Source organism: Carassius auratus, chromosome 37, assembly GCF_003368295.1.
Source record: "Carassius auratus strain Wakin chromosome 37, ASM336829v1, whole genome shotgun sequence".
Lineage (NCBI taxonomy): Eukaryota > Metazoa > Chordata > Actinopteri > Cypriniformes > Cyprinidae > Carassius > Carassius auratus.
This window is the reverse complement of record NC_039279.1, coordinates 16,136,077-16,155,284: the sequence shown is the minus strand read 5'-3', so window position 1 is coordinate 16,155,284 and position 19,208 is coordinate 16,136,077. Positions and strand designations below refer to the sequence as shown.

The window sequence follows — 19,208 nt, the reverse complement described above, 5'->3', positions numbered from 1 at the left end:
CTAATATATTAGATTTAAGTTGTCTCGTTTTAGCCTAGACATCCGTTACAAAAATCTGAAAACATGTATTAGTAAAACGAAAGGTAACATTATTCTATTTAAATTCCAGAAACTGCCGTAAATTGCTTCAACATACTTTCAGGTTTCCCGCACCGAGGGGAATCAAAAGCGATTTATCGGACAGGGGCGTGGCTTTGATGTGGGCGGGCTTGTCTTGGGAATGGGCGTGGCTTATGAAGATTTGTCACGACACATTAAAAGAGCCACAAAATGTTATTTGAATTTCTTAAGAAATGACAGGTCAGGTCTCGAGAACAATTTATAAGCGAAAACAAATGTCTTTGGACTTTAATGTAAGAGAAAAAAGAGACAATAATCCTTTTCACTGGAGGAAGTGTTACGTCTCATGGACTGTTTAAAGTTAAAAAGCCTTGATGGATTTGTTAATATTACATCACAGTACTCTTGCTAAGGTTGAAAGTTTTGGCTTTTCAGTTTCAGCCAAGCACAATAGTGCACCCTGTTGGACATTTGTTAGTTTCACAAATGCATCCATTGAGATGCTGGAAGTGTAACTTTGTGCGATAATGACAGAAACAACACCAAAGATTTACAAAAAGTGTCTCTTTAATTGTTAATAATGTTAGCGACGCTGTTGTTGTAGGACAAACTAAATACATCTTTAACATGACACTGCAAGAGGAAAACTCGACATGTTCGTGAACAACAGGATACAGGTGCTCCTGGACAAAAAAAAAAAAAACCATGCCAACAAATAACCTCCAATAGACCCGGTGTTCCCACTGAAAACTGCATGACAGTGGCCAACATTTACAACCCCTATGATACAAACATCAATAAATAAATAAGTACAAAATATACAATTGTCTTTGTAAAATAAATTAAACTAATAGGAAATGGAAGTTTTGTAATCAGTGTAATTGACTGGACCGATGAGGCTTGTTGTGTCTAAAATCTGATTAATAAGTTGCTGTAAATGACATAAAAGCAGACAGCTGTAGGAAGAGAAAAGAATTATACATTGTATAAATAAATGCATGCAATATCAAGCAGTTTCTCTCCCTTGAGATGGAAAGAGCCATGTGTTAATCTGTAGAACTGTCCGGTTTGATGATCTGGTATGTGATCAGATATTCAGGAAAAGCCTTGGGATGAAAAATGACAAAAAAAAAAAAAAAAAAAATTAGTGCCACTTCACAGAATATATCATTGAAGGATTTTTTTTTTTTTAAAGAAATGTACACTTTTTTTTTATTCTGTTTATTCAACTTTTATTTATGTTTAAATAAATGCTCTACTTTTTAACTTTTTACTCATCAATGAAACCTGAAAAAATATCACGTTCCTCAAAATATTAAGCAGAGCATTTGTTTTCAACATCAATAACAAAAAGTACAATAATTAATTTTGAGCATAAATCAGTATATTAGAATGATTTCTGAAGGATCATGTGACACTGAAGACTGGAGTAATGATGCTGAAAATTGGATAAACTAAACTAAACTAAATGAAAAATTAGAAATGTTGCCTTGACACTATTTTATTTCAGGTAAAGGTCAGAGCACCTGCTCTCCTCTGTAGATGACTTACTCCGCCAGAGCGAGACCGTTGACACTGGGCCGGCCAGTGACTGAGTGATGTCCTGGAGGAAAGACTTCCCCAAAGTCACACGGCAGAACAGAAGATGTCTGGGAGGAGCAGACAGAGACGCATGAGCACTTCAGAAAGGAAATAGGAAATCTATTTCCCTTTGGAAAATAGGTCCACAAGGGAACACTTTGCTGACTAAACACATTGTGCTGTAAGGGGATCTGATCTCACCTCTGACACATGTAGCACGACCTGTCCTTGTGAAGAGAGCACCCTGTTCCTCTGCCTATTCCGTAAACATACTGGTTGCTTTTGGAAGAGTTTTACGCAAAGTAGATCCTGGCCCCGAACATACCTCCTATGTACGCATGCCTTTCATCGAAGCCCTTGTGAATGATGGCATTTACGAACGGTGAGCCTGGGGAAGCAGAAATAAAGCATTTCCTTGAGGTTCTGTTGATCAGGATTGGGCTGCAACTAGTGATTATTTTAATAATCCATTAATCTAACAATGAATATTTCTTCACTTAATTGGATGAAAAATCCAATTCGACTTTAAATGCCACATCCAGCCCGAAACCATGTGCAATTTGAAAGCAATTAAAATATTAAACATTACGTGGGGGAAAAAGGTGTACAAATTAAAATGATTGCTCACCATAAAAAAGAAAAAAAATGAAGAAAAATAATTAGTGAATTCTATCAGATACTCGTTTGCTGTCAGGACGAGCCTTTATGAAAAATGGAAACAACTCTGTGATTTTTAAATGTTTGCATGAAAGGATACACCCATAAAATGCATGGCTTATGTTTGAATCACTTGATATGATAAATTCTCATATTCTGAATAACTTGGGTCATGCACTTTTCCTGCAGCAGCTCACTTTGCATCCTTGTTTTCCAGATGCATTTTGTGCACATATATGAGCTTTTTGCTGCTGTAGAGTGACATGACTGGTGGAAGTTTTCTGTGCAAAGTTGAAAGACGTGATGAATGGATAATCAAATTAGTTGTTGATTATTTTCTTGAATTTATCTATTAGCTGTTGCAGCCCTAATCAGAAGGAGTGGTTTGAAGCCAGGCTTTGGTTCACACACCGTGGAAGAGCATGCGTTCATTGGCATGGTTGTGGTTCCTCTCAGAAACTTCCTTCCTGCGATGGCTGTATCTCTCCCACAGCTTCTTGTTGCACACCTTCTGGATCTGACCCGAAATAAATGATTTTACCACTTTGTACCAAAATTCTGCATTGGTTAATCTACTGCAGATTAATGTTAATTTATGAAGGCATTCAGATCACTTACCTTCATAATGCTGTATCTGTTGAAAACCCCACCTGCATGACCGCCATCTCTGTGTTCCCTTATCGTACTTTGCATCTGTTCAGAGACACGAAACAGAAGACACAAGAGATCCCTAGTAAACAAAGCACGTCCCTGGTGTTTTAATAATTAGCTACTTGCTCTGTATGGCTTCTGAAAACCACCTGAACATGTTCAACCACTACTGGATTCTCCTAGTACACTTTTAGATAACAAGATTGTGATTATTTTTAACAAAATCTCTCAGGGCTCAGTCAGATGATGACACATGAGGAGAAAAATGCTAAACATGAAAAAAATCAGCACAACATCATTTCAATAAGAAACTCTACCTCCTCCTCAACCGACTGAAACTCCTTGTCGTCTGGAGACAGATCTATCAGAATTGTTCCACTGTTGCTTGTGTTCAGGGTCAAGTAAGGGTTTAACCCTTACGAAAGGAAAATATATTTACCAATATATTTCTTAAAATATATTGTGATATATTATTTTCCCTTTTTATTTTCTAATATTTTATATATTTGAATGCATTTTATAATATATTGATGATACATATATTATATAATATATTGCAAAATATACAAATGATTGCCGCTTTCAATATATTGCAATATATTGGAAAAAATAAATATATATAAGAATATATGCCTAATATATTACATGATATTTTCCAATATACTGCAATATATTTTTGTTTCATAAGGGAAACCTGTGATGGGGAAATAAGTGCAAACAAATCTGCAGAACAAAAGCTTCAGCTTGATTCTTAAAGAGGACATATTATGAATAAAAGAATAAAAACTAAATTATTGTACAGTTTGTTTTGTCATCTACATTTGTCATTTGTTCATCAACATGATATGCCGATTACTTAATTAAACTGGCTGCAAATAAATCACATACACTGATATTAGCTAAAAAAGGGAATGCAGAGAAAGATGCTTTAAATGTGCAGCATAAAAATAAACCAGCACATTTATCTTGAAATCTCGGAGAGAGGGTAGAATACTTTTGAAGTTTATGACTTATGTTGATGAAAAAAGTTATGGAAGCCCGTTTCTGCAATTGGAAAAAAAAGAAGATAATTGAGAGTTTTTAGTTGTGGAAAGCAAGTTTATATCTCACAATGACTATTTTGAGATGTAAAAATGAGAAAAAAAAAAAATCAAAATTGACATTTAAACTTGCAATTCTGAGAAAAAAAGTAAATATTGCCAAATATAAACATGCAATTGCAAGAAAATAATTATTTTTTCTCTTCAGAATTTGACTTCTTTAATATCTCACAATTCGGAGAAGAGAAGTCAGAATTGCGAGAGAAAAAAGTCAGAATTGCGAGTCTCACATTACTTTTTTCACAGAACTGCAGTCAGAACTATGAGTTTATATCACACAGTTCTTAGAAAAAAGTCAGAATTAAGAGGAAAAAAAGTCACAATTAACTTTTTAAAATGTTTTATTCAGTGGCGGAAACGGGCTTCCATAATAAGTAGACCTTGTCCAGAGAAAAACCTCCAATGTTAAGCCGAGATATTAGAGGAAATGAGATCAAAGTGATTCTTAAACCCTGTTTCTAATTAAGGATTCTCTCAAATGAACTCTTCTGGATGAAAGGAGAAGCAGCTCTTACTCTGAGGTCCACTAATAAGTCTCTCCACCCCTCTGATGATCTTGTGTGTGTCTCCTTGTCTCCTTCAGCTCTGTGTGGCCCATTTCCACCAGGACGTCCAGAGTTATCTAATGACGCAGACTCGTATTCATTTCACACCTCTGGGCACATGACTACTGTATTACTCACACTGATCAGTAATCACTTTACAAAGTGTTCCTCTAGTAAATCTCAACACTTCAGTCAGCCCTCCAAACATTTTTGTGTGAAATTAAACAAAGATTTGCACATTACAAATATTTGTTTCTAAGCTGCTACAGGTTGTACAGGACAGTCTGATTTAGGCCCAATCCCAATTCTATTTTATACCCCTTCCCCTTCCCCTTGTCACTTAAAACAGAGTGTCAAGGGGTAGGGAGGATTGGGACACCACTACCATGACGTCACACGTCATCATTCGTCGTCTCGCTCTTACAATACACACATATACTGGTGTGTTGGTGTGCATTAGAGCCTTTAATTATCGTTCTGTATTAATGAGCTGCTTACTGACACATATGACATGACACATAGATTGGAAATTGCACAGCTCACACATCCAGGAGATCAGACATCGCCCTGATCAGACATATGCTGTGGCACTATCATGCAGTCTGTAATGATATCACGTTAGCAAATATTAGCGATTTTTGGCAAACATGTCTTTGAGTAACATGACCATTAATATGAACTCACAATTGAATGTAACATAAAACAAATGATTCCTTTTCATTAAAATCTTTATTTATGCCAAAAAAGGCTTACAATTTATGCGTCTTTTTGTTCACTGTAGCAGCTATGTTTCCGAGATAATTCATACCCCTTCTTTTGAAGTGTGGTCGCGAAAGATCTTAGTTTGAAGGGCTATCTGGCCCTTCCCCTTACTCCTTCCCCTGCAACCAAAAGAGAACCGAGACACGGGTAGGGGTAGGGGAAAGGGGAAGGGCTAAGGGGTAGAATTGGGATTGGGCCTTATTCTAGTGAACCGGTTCATGCTACATGGTTCTCTCTAATGTATGTAGCATTGCCTGCTTCCTTCTAGTGAACTGGTTTGTCACAATCATTCTCACGTGTGTTATTGGAAAGCCAGATTCATTCTTTTGAATTGGTTTATCCTAAATGGTTCTCTCACATATGCGGCACTGGAAAATCTTTTTTTTTCTTTTTTCTAGTGAATTGGTTGATAAATGGTTATCTTTCTCATATACAGTATGTAGCATTGGAAAGTCGGTTAAATTTTTCTGAGAGAACAACCGGTTAGATGTACATTAACCTTAACATAATGCTGTCTGGCAAGTAAACTGAAAAAATTACTAGCCAATGGCGATTTAATTGGCAAGGTGTCCATAAGGGGGTTGTAGACAGAAGGAAGTTTATTAGGCTGCCGTCCGTTTACAGGGGACCTATTATGCAAAATTCACTTTGACATTGTTTTTGAACATAATTATGGCTGTTGTGTGCGTGCACAGAAAACATACTACAGTAGTGCACAGATAACATACTACAGTAGCCATCCTAAGTAGTATTTAAAATTAGAATTATTGTGTCCCAGATCATATCATGATTTGAGTAATGAGTATCCAAAAGGTTCCCGGATGGTTTACTATTTCTAGTGGAAATTCGACGTGCAGACCATGTTTGTCCAAGCTGACAAATAGTCCATGCAGCTTGGCTCAAACGAATAGCACAGTTTCATTCCTCTTTCGTTTTGTTTGAGGTTTCTTATATGCAACAGAAATGTCAGATTTTATCAGTTGGCCAAATGTGGTGATCACACCAGTGCGATCTCTAACAACATCTATAATGAGTTCACATGATCGCTGCTCTTCTCACACTACACGACTGTCTGGGGTATCTAGTTGTTGTTGTGTTCACACTACATGACAGAACATCACACACTCTCCCGAGTCCGAACAGGTATACTCTATTCTATTTCATGCATTCTGACGTATTTACACAGTTAAAGAGTTGGATTTCTCATGTTAAACGTGGCCAAAGTTTCAAAAAATGTGTTGGACGTATGACAAATGCATTCCTTACAGGTTCAAATAAGTTTAAGAAAGTTTGTAAAGTATGTTTCTTCAGGACATCATTTTTTATAAACAAGGCCCAGTTCGACACTGGATTTGCACATTGTTTGATACTGAAAGATGGAGCAGTCCCAGAGATAGAAGATCCTGGTCACGAGTAGGACTCGAAGGCAGAAAGCAACTCGGTTGTTTTTGGAGAGAAGAGGTACAGCTGTATCTGTCTTTTATAAATCTGATAAAAGTAAGACTCTTTGGAGATATGAAGGACGCAATACCACTTTAAATATTCTTTTTAATGTGATGACCAAAAACGATCCCAATTTGTAAAACTAAAAGATGCAGAAAAACAAACGTGGCAAACAAACACAACATACAGGTCCTTCTCAAAAAATTAGCATATTGCGATAAAAGTTCATTATTTTCCATAATGTAATGATAAAAATTAAACTTTCATATATTTTAGATTCATTGCATACCAACTGAAATATTTCAGGTCTTTTATTGTTTTAATACTGATGATTTTGGCATACAGCTCATGAAAACCCAAAATTCCTATCTTAAAAAATTAGCTTATTTAATCCGTCCAGTGTTTTTAATACAAAAAAAGTCAACCTTCAAATAATTATGTTCAGTTATGCACTCAATACTTGCTCGGGAATCCTTTTGCAGAAATGACTGCTTCAATGCGGCGTGGCATGGAGGCAATCAGCCTGTGGCACTGCTGAGGTGTTATGGAGGCCCAGGATGCTTCGATAGCCACCTTAAGCTCATCCAGAGTGTTGGGTCTTGCGTCTCTCAACTTTCTCTTCACAATATCCCACAGATTCTCTATGGGGTTCAGGTCAGGAGAGTTGGCAGGCCAATTGAGCACAGTAATACCATGGTCAGTAAACCATTTACCAGTGGTTTTGGTACTGTGAGCAGGTGCCAGGTCGTGCTGAAAAACGAAATCTTCATCTCCATAAAGCTTTTCAGCAGATGGAAGCATGAAGTGCTCCAAAATCTCCTGATAGCTAGCTGCATTGACCCTGCCCTTGATAAAACACAGTTGACCAACACCAGCAGCTGACATGGCACCCCAGACCATCACTGACTGTGGGTACTTGACACTGGACTTGAGGCATTTGGGCATTTCCTTCTCCCCAGTCTTCCTCCAGACTCTGGCACCTTGATTTCCGAATGACATGCAAAATTTGCTTTCATCCGGAAAAAGTACTTCGGACCACTGAGCAACAGTCCAGTGCTGCTTCTCTGTAGCCCATTTCCTGCACACGCCTGTGCACGGTGGCTCTGGATGTTTCTACTCCAGACTTCCGCAGGTCCCCCAAGGTCTGGAATTGGTCCTTCTCCACAATCTTCCTCAGGGTCCGGTCACCTCTTCTCGTTGTGCAGCGTTTTTTGCCACACTTTTTCCTTTCCACAGACTTCTCACTGAGGTGCCTTGATACAGCACTCTGGGAACAGCCTATTAGTTCAGAAATTTCTTTCTGAGTCTCACCCTCTCGCTTGAGGGTGTCAATGATGGCCTTCTGGACAGCAGTCAGGTCGGCAGTCTTACCCATGATTGCGGTTTTGAGTAATGAACCAGGCTGGGAGTTTTTAAAAGCCTCAGGAATCTTTTGCAGATGTTTAGAGTTAATTAGTTGATTCAGATGATTAGGTTAATAGCTCGTTTAGAGAACCTTTTCATGATATGCTAATTTTTTGAGATAGGAATTTTGGGTTTTCATGAGCTGTATGCCAAAATCATCAGTATTAAAACAATAAAAGACCTGAAATATTTCAGTTGGTGTGCAATGAATCTAAAATATATGAAAGTTAAATTTTTATCATTACATTATGGAAAATAATGAACTTTTATCACAATATGCTAATTTTTTCAGAAGGACCTGTACTTTAACAATAGCACTGTCATACGGGTATGGAGATAACATTAGAATATTTAATTCAATAAATCACCTTCCTTCCATCACCAGCGTGACAGTTGACATTTAATGGTGTGAGGAGGCTCATCAGGTTTTCTTCATTTCCACTTTTGTTTAAACGCATTGAGCGGCAAGTCAATTAAAGGAACAATGCGAGTCACGACAGCAATTTAGCTCAGCAATTTTCATCTCTCCTCAGGTATCCTGAACATTATTGAGCTTAAATTGTTATTACTTTGCGCTCTCGAGGAGTTCATCCTTTCTATAGTCACCTAGATTTAAGAAAGAATTAAGTATATTAACATAAATGGAAATCTCATTTGAGCCTCACCAGGAGAACATGTTAGTCTGGAGTAAATGGGCAATTAATTACTAGGCTTATAAACAAATTAAGAAAAGGGAAATGGGAATTATGGCAATCACAAGCAAGTGTTTCAAAAGGATGTGTGGCAAATAAATAGGGCAACAACTAAATAAATAATACAAATAAAACTTGTGCAGCTAGATGAGATGTAAATGTCACTCTCTGACAGCAGGTGGCGCTTATGGAACAGCAGCTATTTAAAGGCATTCAAGACCTTTAAGACCAAATACATGGATCCAATATAATGATGCACATGCAATTTCTTTTGCCATTTCTTACGTTCATTGAAGACATAACTCACTGCGTTTACGAGAATACTTGACGAAACTGTTCTTTTGAGGTCATTTTCTGTGCATGTGTTCGTTCAAGTGCAAGTACACGCAAAAGAGGAATCAATTCATGAATTTACATGAATGTCTGAAATGTGGCTCTCGGAGTGTGTGCGCACCTCTTCATGTGCTTGAAGGGTTTAAAACTGAATGTTGCAACCATCTCTGGATTAGAACTAGATCTTGATTCCAAACATTACCAGAGAAGCAAGCATGAGGATCGAGAGCTCACCGGTCAGCACAGCTTTGGTGGAGGGTTCAGCCAGGTCAAGCGCTGTCCTTCCATCAGTGTTTCGGATGGTTGGCTCAGCACCATGTTGCAGCAAACTACAAATGACAAACATGATTTATACTGCTGCATTATACATTCAAAATGCAAATCAATTCTGTAAACTTTATTACTAGGAGGCATTACCAATGCAGACGTTGATTATTTAAGTTAAGTTATATGTTACTGTATATGACTATATAAACCATATTAGTATTTGTAGGTTAGTATAAAAAAACAATGTGTCTATGCTGCAAATATATTAATTACAATGTCAATATGTGATTTCAAGTGTATCAGAAAGCTATAACATATTACACATAAAAGCACATGGTATTCTCAGCAGTTTACTTAATTATATACTTAATGTAACAAACAAAAAGTGCAATTAATTCATATAAGAGACCCAATATATATTCAGAATTAAGCTAAGCTTTTGTCATTTGTAATTGATTTGATTATTAATGCTATGCAAACACAGTGTAATTCATGAATACTGATGATGATATAGATCAAAGGATAGAACAAAAACTATTAGAAAAAAAATAGAATGTAATGACATTTTTGAATAAATTAGAATCTTGGTTTAGAAAACAAAACGACTAGAATGGAATAGGAAGAGACTAGGGGAGAGCGGGGTCGAAAGTAATGTGGGACGAAAGTAACAAAGTGATTTTTTCTGGGCCTCTTTCTGCATTTGCATTCCCAGCTATGACAGTATATTCAGCATGCAATCCTTGACAGAGCTGAGAAATATCATGTGATTTCCTCATCGTTTCCGGAAGTTAGGTCCGTAAAACTGTTTTCGAGTACAAAAAGTAAATTGTTGAAGCAGTCTTTTTTTTTATTAGTCGTGTTGTTTTTCTTGTTTTATGTGTCACAGTAATGATCAATTTACATGTTATTTAGTGCTTTAACACATCCCAAAGTTTGCATTTTCATTTTTTTTTTTAATATAAAATTAAATGGAGTTTAAATGTTAGGAGTTCCTGTCGGGACGAAAGTAACAGTTGTTACTTTTGTTCCGCTACAGTCACAAAAAGTATTTATTTTGTTCCAGTGCAAGCTATATTGTGAATTTCTGTGTCTTGCATCATTTCTTACAAATTTTTATGTTATATTATACCAAAATAATATGTCTTAGCGAGGGTCAGAAAGACAGACAGAGGTCTGGTTTTATCCAGATGTTTTTGAGAGGGTGTTTCAGGACATAGAGGAACATCTCTCTCTGGGCAGCTGCTACGTCACATTTATATTTAGGTTTTAGCCATATCTTAGCCTTACACCTCCACCTGTGAATTTGCAGTGTTTCCAGATGTTTTAATGCACATTTTTAATTCATGCATAAAAACAACTGGATGGAAACATAAATAGGCCTACTGTTACATTATGTTTAGAGTTTTTATTATGCTAATGTGATTAAATGTTTATATTGTGCATTCTGTAGAATTTTTTTATTATATAAAAACACATTGAAATTTACAATAAAAAAATACAGTCAGGTTTTAAGACATCTGATGAAACTTAAACTTAAATTTAAAATGAAAATATGAAAAGGTAATTTAATTATTTTTTTGCAAAGGTAAAGGATAAAATATGTTTGCAGTTACTTATTAACAAGGTCACACTTAACAAGGTATACTTAAGAAAAATAAGAGTAACAGAAAAAATATATATTGTTGTGTTACTTTTGACCCACCTGTGTGTTACTTTCGTCCCAACCGATGGGGTCTAAAGTAACAATGTTCAAATTATGTTCAAAGTGAAATTATACTGAATTCTTTACATTTCTACAAAATACCACCTGGTATTGTTAGACCACACTTCTGAGTTACTGGCCACAGCAGAAATATATCTCTGTATACAAAATTATCTTTTAAAATGATGTTTTTCTGAAAAATGGTACTTTCACCCCTGCTCTCCCCTACTCACCCACAGCTAAGTGCAGCGGGGTGGACTTCCTCCCTGCGGTGTCCCCCCTGTTCACATTCTCCGGGCACACGAGCCTCTCCACCCGCTCCAGGTCTCCGCTCCTGCAGGCCTCGAACAGCTCCCTCCCTGGGCTAGGCGGACCCGGAGCTCTCCATGAGCCCCGAGAAGCGCCGGAGTGACATGGACAAGCTACGGGCAGATAGAGGGAACTGCGGGACACACACGATCCCAAAGGCTTGACATGAAGGCCGGAAAGAGGCGTAGATCTCCGGCTGAAGAGTAGTACTGATTCAGTTCGAGTGTCTCTGGCTGTTACTGTACAGAGATGTCAGTCCAGCTGTGTCTCAAAACACAGAAATCAATTAAACGGATGGAACGTCGATTCTAATGCACGAAGTCCTGGAATGGGCGGGGCTTTTGTTGAGAGCGAAACAATATTGCAGAATATGTTGTAATATATACTTATTTATTTTTCAGTAATTATATATATAGATTTGTATATATATATATATATATATATATATATATATATATATATATATATATATATATATATATACAAATCTATATATATAATAACTGAAAAATAAATAAGTATATATTTCAACATATTCTGCAATATTGTTTCACTCTCAACAGCGTATTTAATCAATGCCCGCTCTCAGCGTTATTGTTCAGATATAAAATGATTGTCCATGCTGCTTCAAAGAGACGAGACGACATTGTCACATGATAGGTGTTACTTTTCTCAGCGTTGGTCAAGACTGATCGATCACTGTAGTTGTGACTGTAACGTTTGATTAAATATTTTAATTACGATTACTAAAACGCATGTCCATTTTTCATCAAATCATTCATGCATTTAAACAATTAGATTTAAATATCTATCTATTTTTAAGTGCATAAACATATGTAGTTACACAAACAACGTACAAAGATTTTATACAGTGTTGTGTACTCGCCATAGACAGTAAAAGAAGGTACTCGCTTGTCTGAGCCCACGTGCGTCCCCTAGAGGGAGATCAGCGTGTGAATATGATTCCCAAAAATAATATTTAGGAAGGCAGCTCACTTGGTTTGAGATACAGCATAGATCTCACGTTACGCAATGTCAGACAAACTATACTATATGTATGAGTGAACTCCTCGCATTTAGTGCTATGACAAATATAGCACACGGAAAAACTATAACAGATGTCATAACTTCCATCACAATGAATGTGATCTACGCAAATATTACTGAACACCGAATACACTCAAGTGAGTAAGAACTCGATGCTGCCATCTGCGGTGCAGTACCTGTTTTGTTTTACTTCCATAATTGTAAAACTGACAACTACAGCTTTAAAAAATGAAGTATCAATCCATTAAATAATAACTATTTCAATTTTAACCGCACACTAAAGCATGCAAATGTATTCCTTCAATTATGAGTACATCATAAAAAATATAAAACATGTCTGATATTACATACTTTATTATGCTTTATACAAAACATTATTTTCATTAATGTTTCATACCATAAACATTAATAAGAAAAAAAAAAAACATTATTTAATGAAAAAGCATTAAAAATATATATAATTTCATCAAAAATCATATAGTCTTTTCCATAAAAATAACAATGAATATCAACATTCAAAATGGGGGAGGTGGAGGAGGAGGTGGTGGAACAAATTTACCTCCAGTAATAGGAGGCGGCGGCGGTGGCACTATAGAGGCATTTTGTGGAGTCCTACTGTAGGCAGAGCTTTTTGCTGAAGTTAATGAGATATTTTGGCCAGGTGGAGGTGGTGAAGGGGGAACCCAAGAACCTCCATACACAGAACTCCATGGAGGAGGAGAGGGAGGTGGAGGTGGAGCATCTCCCATCTCATCATCTGTGAAAGGTGGAGGAGGAGGTGGAAGGTTTGCTGAAGTTAATGAGGTATTTTGGCCAAGTGGAGGGGGAACCCAAGAACCTCCATTCACAGAACTCGGTGGAGGAGGAGAGGGAGGTGGAGGATCTCCCATCTCATCATCTGTGAAAGGTGGAGGAGGAGGGTTTGCTGAAGTTAATGAAGTATTTTGGCCTGGTGGAGGTTGTGAAGGGGAAACCCAAGAGCCTCCATACACAGAACTCGGTGGAGGAGGAGAAAAAGGTGGAGGTGGAGCATCTCCCATCTCATCATCTGTGAAAGGTGGAGGAGGAGGATGGTTTGCTGAAGTTAATGAGGTATTTTGGCCAGGTGGAGGAGGTTGAGGGGGAACCCAAGATCCTCCATACACAGAACTTGGTGGAGGAGGAGCAACTCCCATCTCATCATCTGCGAAAGGTGGAGGAGGCAGCATGGACAGGTCGGGATGGGCAGGTAGAGAAGGGGAACGGTCAGACGTGAGTGAAGGAGGTGGTGAAGCTGAAGAGAGATCAGGAGGAGCTGAGACGCTAGAACCCACACAACCAGGCACTGATGGAGGAGGAACTGCTATACCCAAAAAAGACCTGAAACCACAGCAACGACAAATGAGTTAATCTAAAAAAAATTTTTTTTTTTTTTTTTTTTTTTTTTTTTACCTAAAGCTATTCGAATATACAGTAGCAAAAGCCTTTTTATTACAAACCAGTTGAAGGTGCTGGGCTCCTGTGTGCCAGGTTGTACCGACACAGACTCCTCATTGTCTGTTTTTGGCTCTTCCTTCAGTGTCACAACATAATAAATGGAAATAAATATACAAAATTAAACTTTTCGGTTTTGGTCGAAAATATTGTGCAAATCATTTAAATTAGTTAAAGGTGCAACAGGTGATTGTCTTCAGAATTTTTTTTTTGTTTTACTGGTTGAAAGTCTCCTCACATCCTGATAGCAATCATTAAGTTAAGTGGTTTCAAAGTATTTATCTGTATTTATATATTCTGTGGAAGGCGTATGACCGCGAAATGCACGTCCAATCAAAATGCTCGGTTCGAGCGTTAGAAATAGCTTCCCTACCTGTCTGTCAACGCATGTATCTGCATACCTCTGCGCACCCTGTTCGCGCAAACAGAATCCGTCATTAGCGCTTTCACGCACGCTGTGTAGACGCAGTGATGTAGCCAAACGGTTCCCAATTCTAGTGCTCGCGCACATATTTTAGATGCCTTGCTTAGTTAACAAACCCGATTGAGATGACCAACTCGAGCTACGTGAATGAACTGTGTTCCAATCGATATGATCCCTACACCGTGTTCAATGCTCCCTACTCCCTGAGCAGGGGTTTACTTCATTTTAGAACATGGACTGGAATTGGGAACCTCTGATGAAGCCTATTGTAGTAATGTTGTCTCTTATTAAAAAAAAAACACTTTTTATTAGTGCATACGTATAATTTAAAATGACATGTATTATTTAAAATATTTTTTATATTAGTTAATACTATTTATTAAATAAATTAAATAATATTTGGGACCAGCATCTGTAATATTTATCAGATAAGTCTTATGCTCAGCAAGGCTGGATTTATTTGATCAAGATATGTTGTAAAAACAGTAATATTGTAATATTATAACAATTCTATGTAATATATGTAATATCTTTTAAAATGCAATTTATTCCTGTGATCAAAGCTGAATTTTCAGCATCATTTTCAGTGTCACATGATCCTTCAGAAATCCTTCTAATATGCTGATTTGATGCTCAAGAAACATTTCTTATTATCAATGTTGAAAACAGCTGCTTAATTTTTTTGTAGAATCCATGTTATATTTTTTTTCAGGACTCTTTGATGAATAGAAAGTCCAAAAGAACAGTATTTATTTTACATCATTTTTGTAACCATGTAAAACTCTCTTTTGTTCAGTTGAATACATCTTTGCTGAATAAAAATACTAATTTCTTTCATTCAGTCATTCAATAACTGCATAAAAAAACTTTTGAACGGTTGTATATAATATATAATAAACAATATAATATTATATAAAATACATAATGCTATAAATTTCTATTATCACATATTATTTATGTGTTATTATTATTTTTTTAGATATATTTGCTCACAGTTTTTCTGCCTTCCCAGTGACCGTGGCCCAGTTTGTCTAAGCGGGTGTAGGAAATGGGAACCCGTCTATACACACGAATCGGCTCCAGGCCACTTGCTGGGAGAACCATCTTTTCAGTCCAGGCAACTTTTGACTGTTTGGTCAGCACTCCAATCTCTTTCCGGGATATTTTCTCCTTGTACATGCCAACTGTCTGAATGTGAATAGTGACATTAGGAGGTTATTTCACCCATTTACAACTTTGCCAAGAGTATATGTCTATTAAGGAAGTAGTTTACCTAATGTGCTGAAAATGTTTCAAATGTACCATTACAAACGGATCTATAAGAAATCCACACCACTCCAGTCCATCAGTTAACATATAGTGAAGGGAAAAGCTGTGTTTAAAAGAAACAAATCCATCAATAGATGTTTTATGTAACTATAAATTGTTATTTCTGGCCAAAATACAATCTTCCTCTCATTTCGAAATCACTAACATATTTGTTTAAAACGATTTTAGACTTGCTTGTAAATAGTGCTTGATCCGTTTATATTTCTCAGACAATACTTTTTTTTTTACTAGAGATAAATAATAATATGGATAGAGGGCTCGTATTTTAGCAGAAAGCAAAGGTTTGAAAGTAAAAAGGTCTTGGTGATGTATGTTTATTATAAACTCTGAGATATTAATTGATGGACTGCAGTGGTGTGGATTACTGTGAAGTTTATATCAGCTGTTGGGACTGTCATTCTGACGGCACCCATTCACTGCATTGGTGAGCAAGCGATGTAATGCTACATTTCTAAAAATATTTGAAGAAACAAACTCATCTACATCTTGGATGGCGCCCGAGGGTGAGTAAATGTTCATTTTTGAGTGATTTATTCCTTTATTCAAGAGCATCAACCATTATTATATCAGTAATGTCCAGCATTGTGTTTCAAAAGATTCTAGTGCTTTCCGCTAATTGATAAGTGGAGCTCACCAGAGTCAGCAAGTTGACGGAGAACTCCACCTGCTTTAGCTGAACCATTTGAGCATCTAAGAGCTTCAGCATAGACGTGGCCAGAGAGTTTATCTGGTATGTGACACTGGCCAGAGCCTGCGTGGTGAGAGCTTTGGACTCTTCAATGACACTTCCAGAATCCTGCACCTAAAGTAAAAAAAAAAAATCATGATTTTCAGTATTCAAACTCTGAAATATTTTTATAACCATTTTCTATTTGAATATATTTTAAGATGTCACAACTGTTAAAAACAGTTGTGCTCTTTAATATTTTTGTGGATACAGTGATGCATTTTAGGATTCTTTGATGAATTTTGCTGTCACATAAGTATAAGTATTAATGTCTGTAAAAAAAAGACTAACCCCTAACTTTTAAATGATAGTATATAAATATAATGCTGAATATACTACTGAATATTATCATTATAATAAAGATCTACAGATTTATAGGGATATGAAACTAACATGTGACAAATGTGCTGCATTCAGTTAGAATAACAGTCTTCCAGGATACAGATGTGGATTCCAAGATAAACATGTTAAGAAAGGTTTTCATAGAGTCTTTGGAACACATACCACAGTCTAAGCATGTCAGTACAGACAGCACAAAGCTGACAAAAAAAAAGAGTGCAGCCTAATGAAAGGTGTTTCCAGCAATCATACAGTACATAATGTATGGCGCTGTAAAATGAATTCAAATTTTAATGAGATACATATATAAGTTTAGCAAATGTGATAAAATACAGTTATTAAAGCCAGTTAAAATTATTTTAAAAAGAATTTCATCACTACACTACTAGATTGCTTAAAATGTAGTACTTTGTAATGTTTTATTTTTAATCAGTACATATTATATATGTTCAGGCCTAATCTAGACATACAGTAAAGATCACATAATATTCAACATGATCTCTAAAATACTCTTTTTATTAGAATCAATCCGTATTACTGCAAATTCAATATATAGGGTAAAAATAGAAAAACGGCTCACATTGAGGTTTTTGTTCTGGCAGTAATCAGCCACCTTGTGCAGATTGCTGTGGTTGTCTAGAAGTGCTTTTCTTGCAGTCGGAGCCTCTTGCATGATTTTGTCTATGCGTTCTTTACAGCTGTTGTCTCTCATGATGCGGGTCTGCAGTATAAGCTGCTGAATGCTGCTGGTTAATGATCCTCTGACTCTGGTAAGACTAAGCTAAGGTGGACTAGAGAGTGACTGCCGTGAAGGTGACAGGCACAAACATGTTGGTAGAGTGGGTGTGTTTGTAAAGCATTTTTCAGGAATCTTTAGTCTGTCTGTCTGTCTGTCTGTCTGTCTGTCTATCTGTCTGTCTCTCTGTCTATCCATCCATCCATCCATCTATCCTTCCATCCATCCATCGAATCCAGCTGAGTTATCGATGGATGAAGAATGGGCTCCTAGCCTCTGGCTTTTCAAGTGACCCTGAAGACCTTGATTAGCTGGTTCAAGTGTGTTTGATTAGGGCTGGAGCTGAACTCTTCAGGAAAGGGTTGAAGACTTGGGATCTAAATGATTAATTCTCTCTAAAATGAATATTACTTGCAATGCTTCAATGCTTTTTGCGTTCTTTCTGGAGCTTGACGTTCCCTGGTCACTGTTTGCTTATACTGTATGGGAAAGAACAATGTCAGCATTCTTTAGTAAATGAGGGCAGAATTATCATTTTTTTTAAATTGAAGGTTTTTATTTATAAAAAATAAAACAGCCCTTGAACTATCGCTTTAAAATAAAGAGATGGAGAGAAAAAATAAATACAACAATGTAATTAATGCCTTGGTCTGGCCACAAGAGGCCAGAATACAGCTAGCAAAGCACGAGTGTTACATTCACTATTTCCATTGTTTCACAGGTTGTAAAATGCATTAAAATACACTTACACCTGATAATAGCTAGTAATTTACAATGTTCTAGTGAATCTAGCATCTATCCAGGAAACCAAATATTACATATTTAACCATGCTATTAAACAGTAACCTGTTTCATGACCATAAAACTGGTGATTCCTTAGTAAATTGACTTTTTTTCCTGTGATACAAGACAGAGAACTGTCGATCGGATACTTTTGGTTATTATATTGCTCTTAATGCCCCGTCAGTCTCTGATAGGAAGAGCTATTGCCTGTATTAACTGATGCCTAACAGATTAGCTATTATATTTTGCCCCTGTGATTGCTCATAATGAGCAAAGTATGTGTGCAGCTGGGCATAAAATGCTAATTGGTTATAATCACTTATCACAGTTACCTGCATCACATTTGTACCACAGAGGCAAATACTGTAATTTTCTATAATTATGCATGCAAAGCCCTTTTATGCTGTATAAAGTGCATATCAGCCTCCCGCCTGCATATTCGCTACAGACCTATACAAAAATTAATTTACAATTAAGCTGAAAAATTAAGGCTGAAACATTACAGACTGTTAATTGCTCCCATGGCGACAGAAAAATATCTCTATGACTAATATCATTAGTGCATGTTGTTTTTACTGCTTTATCCAGGAAAGTGGAAATCTGTTCCACCGGAAGACTGCGCCACATGAAGAGCTATTGGGAGAGTTCAGTGAAAAAAAGAAATCCGTCCTGAAACAATGCTGCCTTTGTTTGGGAGAGGCCTTTCAAGATTGCTGCAAAAAAAGCACCATATAATTGAAAATAGTTCATATTAATTTGGAAACTTCATATTAATTTTAAAGTCCCAACCCCCCACCCCCGCCCCCCATGGTAAAAATCATGTTTTCAATGTTATTTACATAAC

At 36.7% G+C, this 19,208-nt stretch overlaps 1 protein-coding gene and 1 long non-coding RNA gene across 4 annotated transcripts; both read right to left on the bottom strand.

Moving 5' to 3' along the window:
* Nucleotides 1-615: 615 nt before the first annotated feature.
* On the bottom strand, nucleotides 616-11,837 carry LOC113056365 (uncharacterized). 3 transcript variants are annotated; one of them, XR_003277686.1, is made up of 8 exons: nucleotides 11,431-11,837; nucleotides 9,463-9,557; nucleotides 4,565-4,671; nucleotides 2,917-2,991; nucleotides 2,710-2,815; nucleotides 1,843-2,029; nucleotides 1,587-1,709; nucleotides 616-1,166 (listed from the first exon to the last, which is right to left on the bottom strand). It is a non-coding gene; the product is annotated as an uncharacterized LOC113056365 (long non-coding RNA). The 3 variants fall into 3 exon arrangements; XR_003277684.1 differs by having other exon boundaries at nucleotides 1,612-1,709; nucleotides 11,431-11,836; XR_003277685.1 differs by lacking the exon at nucleotides 4,565-4,671 and having other exon boundaries at nucleotides 1,612-1,709; nucleotides 11,431-11,835.
* A 1,054-nt stretch (nucleotides 11,838-12,891) lies between these two features.
* LOC113056346 (formin-like protein 5) lies at nucleotides 12,892-17,647 on the bottom strand. Its single transcript, XM_026223083.1, has 5 exons — nucleotides 17,426-17,647; nucleotides 16,414-16,581; nucleotides 15,444-15,638; nucleotides 14,032-14,105; nucleotides 12,892-13,912 (listed from the first exon to the last, which is right to left on the bottom strand). The coding sequence occupies exons 1-5, from the start codon at nucleotides 17,555-17,557 to the stop codon at nucleotides 13,069-13,071; spliced, it is 1,413 nt and encodes a 470-aa protein (XP_026078868.1). The 5' UTR covers nucleotides 17,558-17,647; the 3' UTR covers nucleotides 12,892-13,068.
* Nucleotides 17,648-19,208: the final 1,561 nt, after the last annotated feature.

Bases quoted from the DNA above. Each gene is read 5' to 3' on its own strand.
- LOC113056346 (XM_026223083.1), bottom strand. From the start codon at position 17,557: ATGAGAGACAACAGCTGTAAAGAACGCATAGACAAAATCATGCAAGAG. The intron at 16,582-17,425 runs GTGAGCCGTTTT...TTTTTACTTTAG, and splicing joins GCCAGAACAAAAACCTCAAT to GTGCAGGATTCTGGAAGTGT. The intron at 13,913-14,031 runs GTTTGTAATAAA...CTGTGGTTTCAG, and splicing joins GAGCCCAGCACCTTCAACTG to GTCTTTTTTGGGTATAGCAG.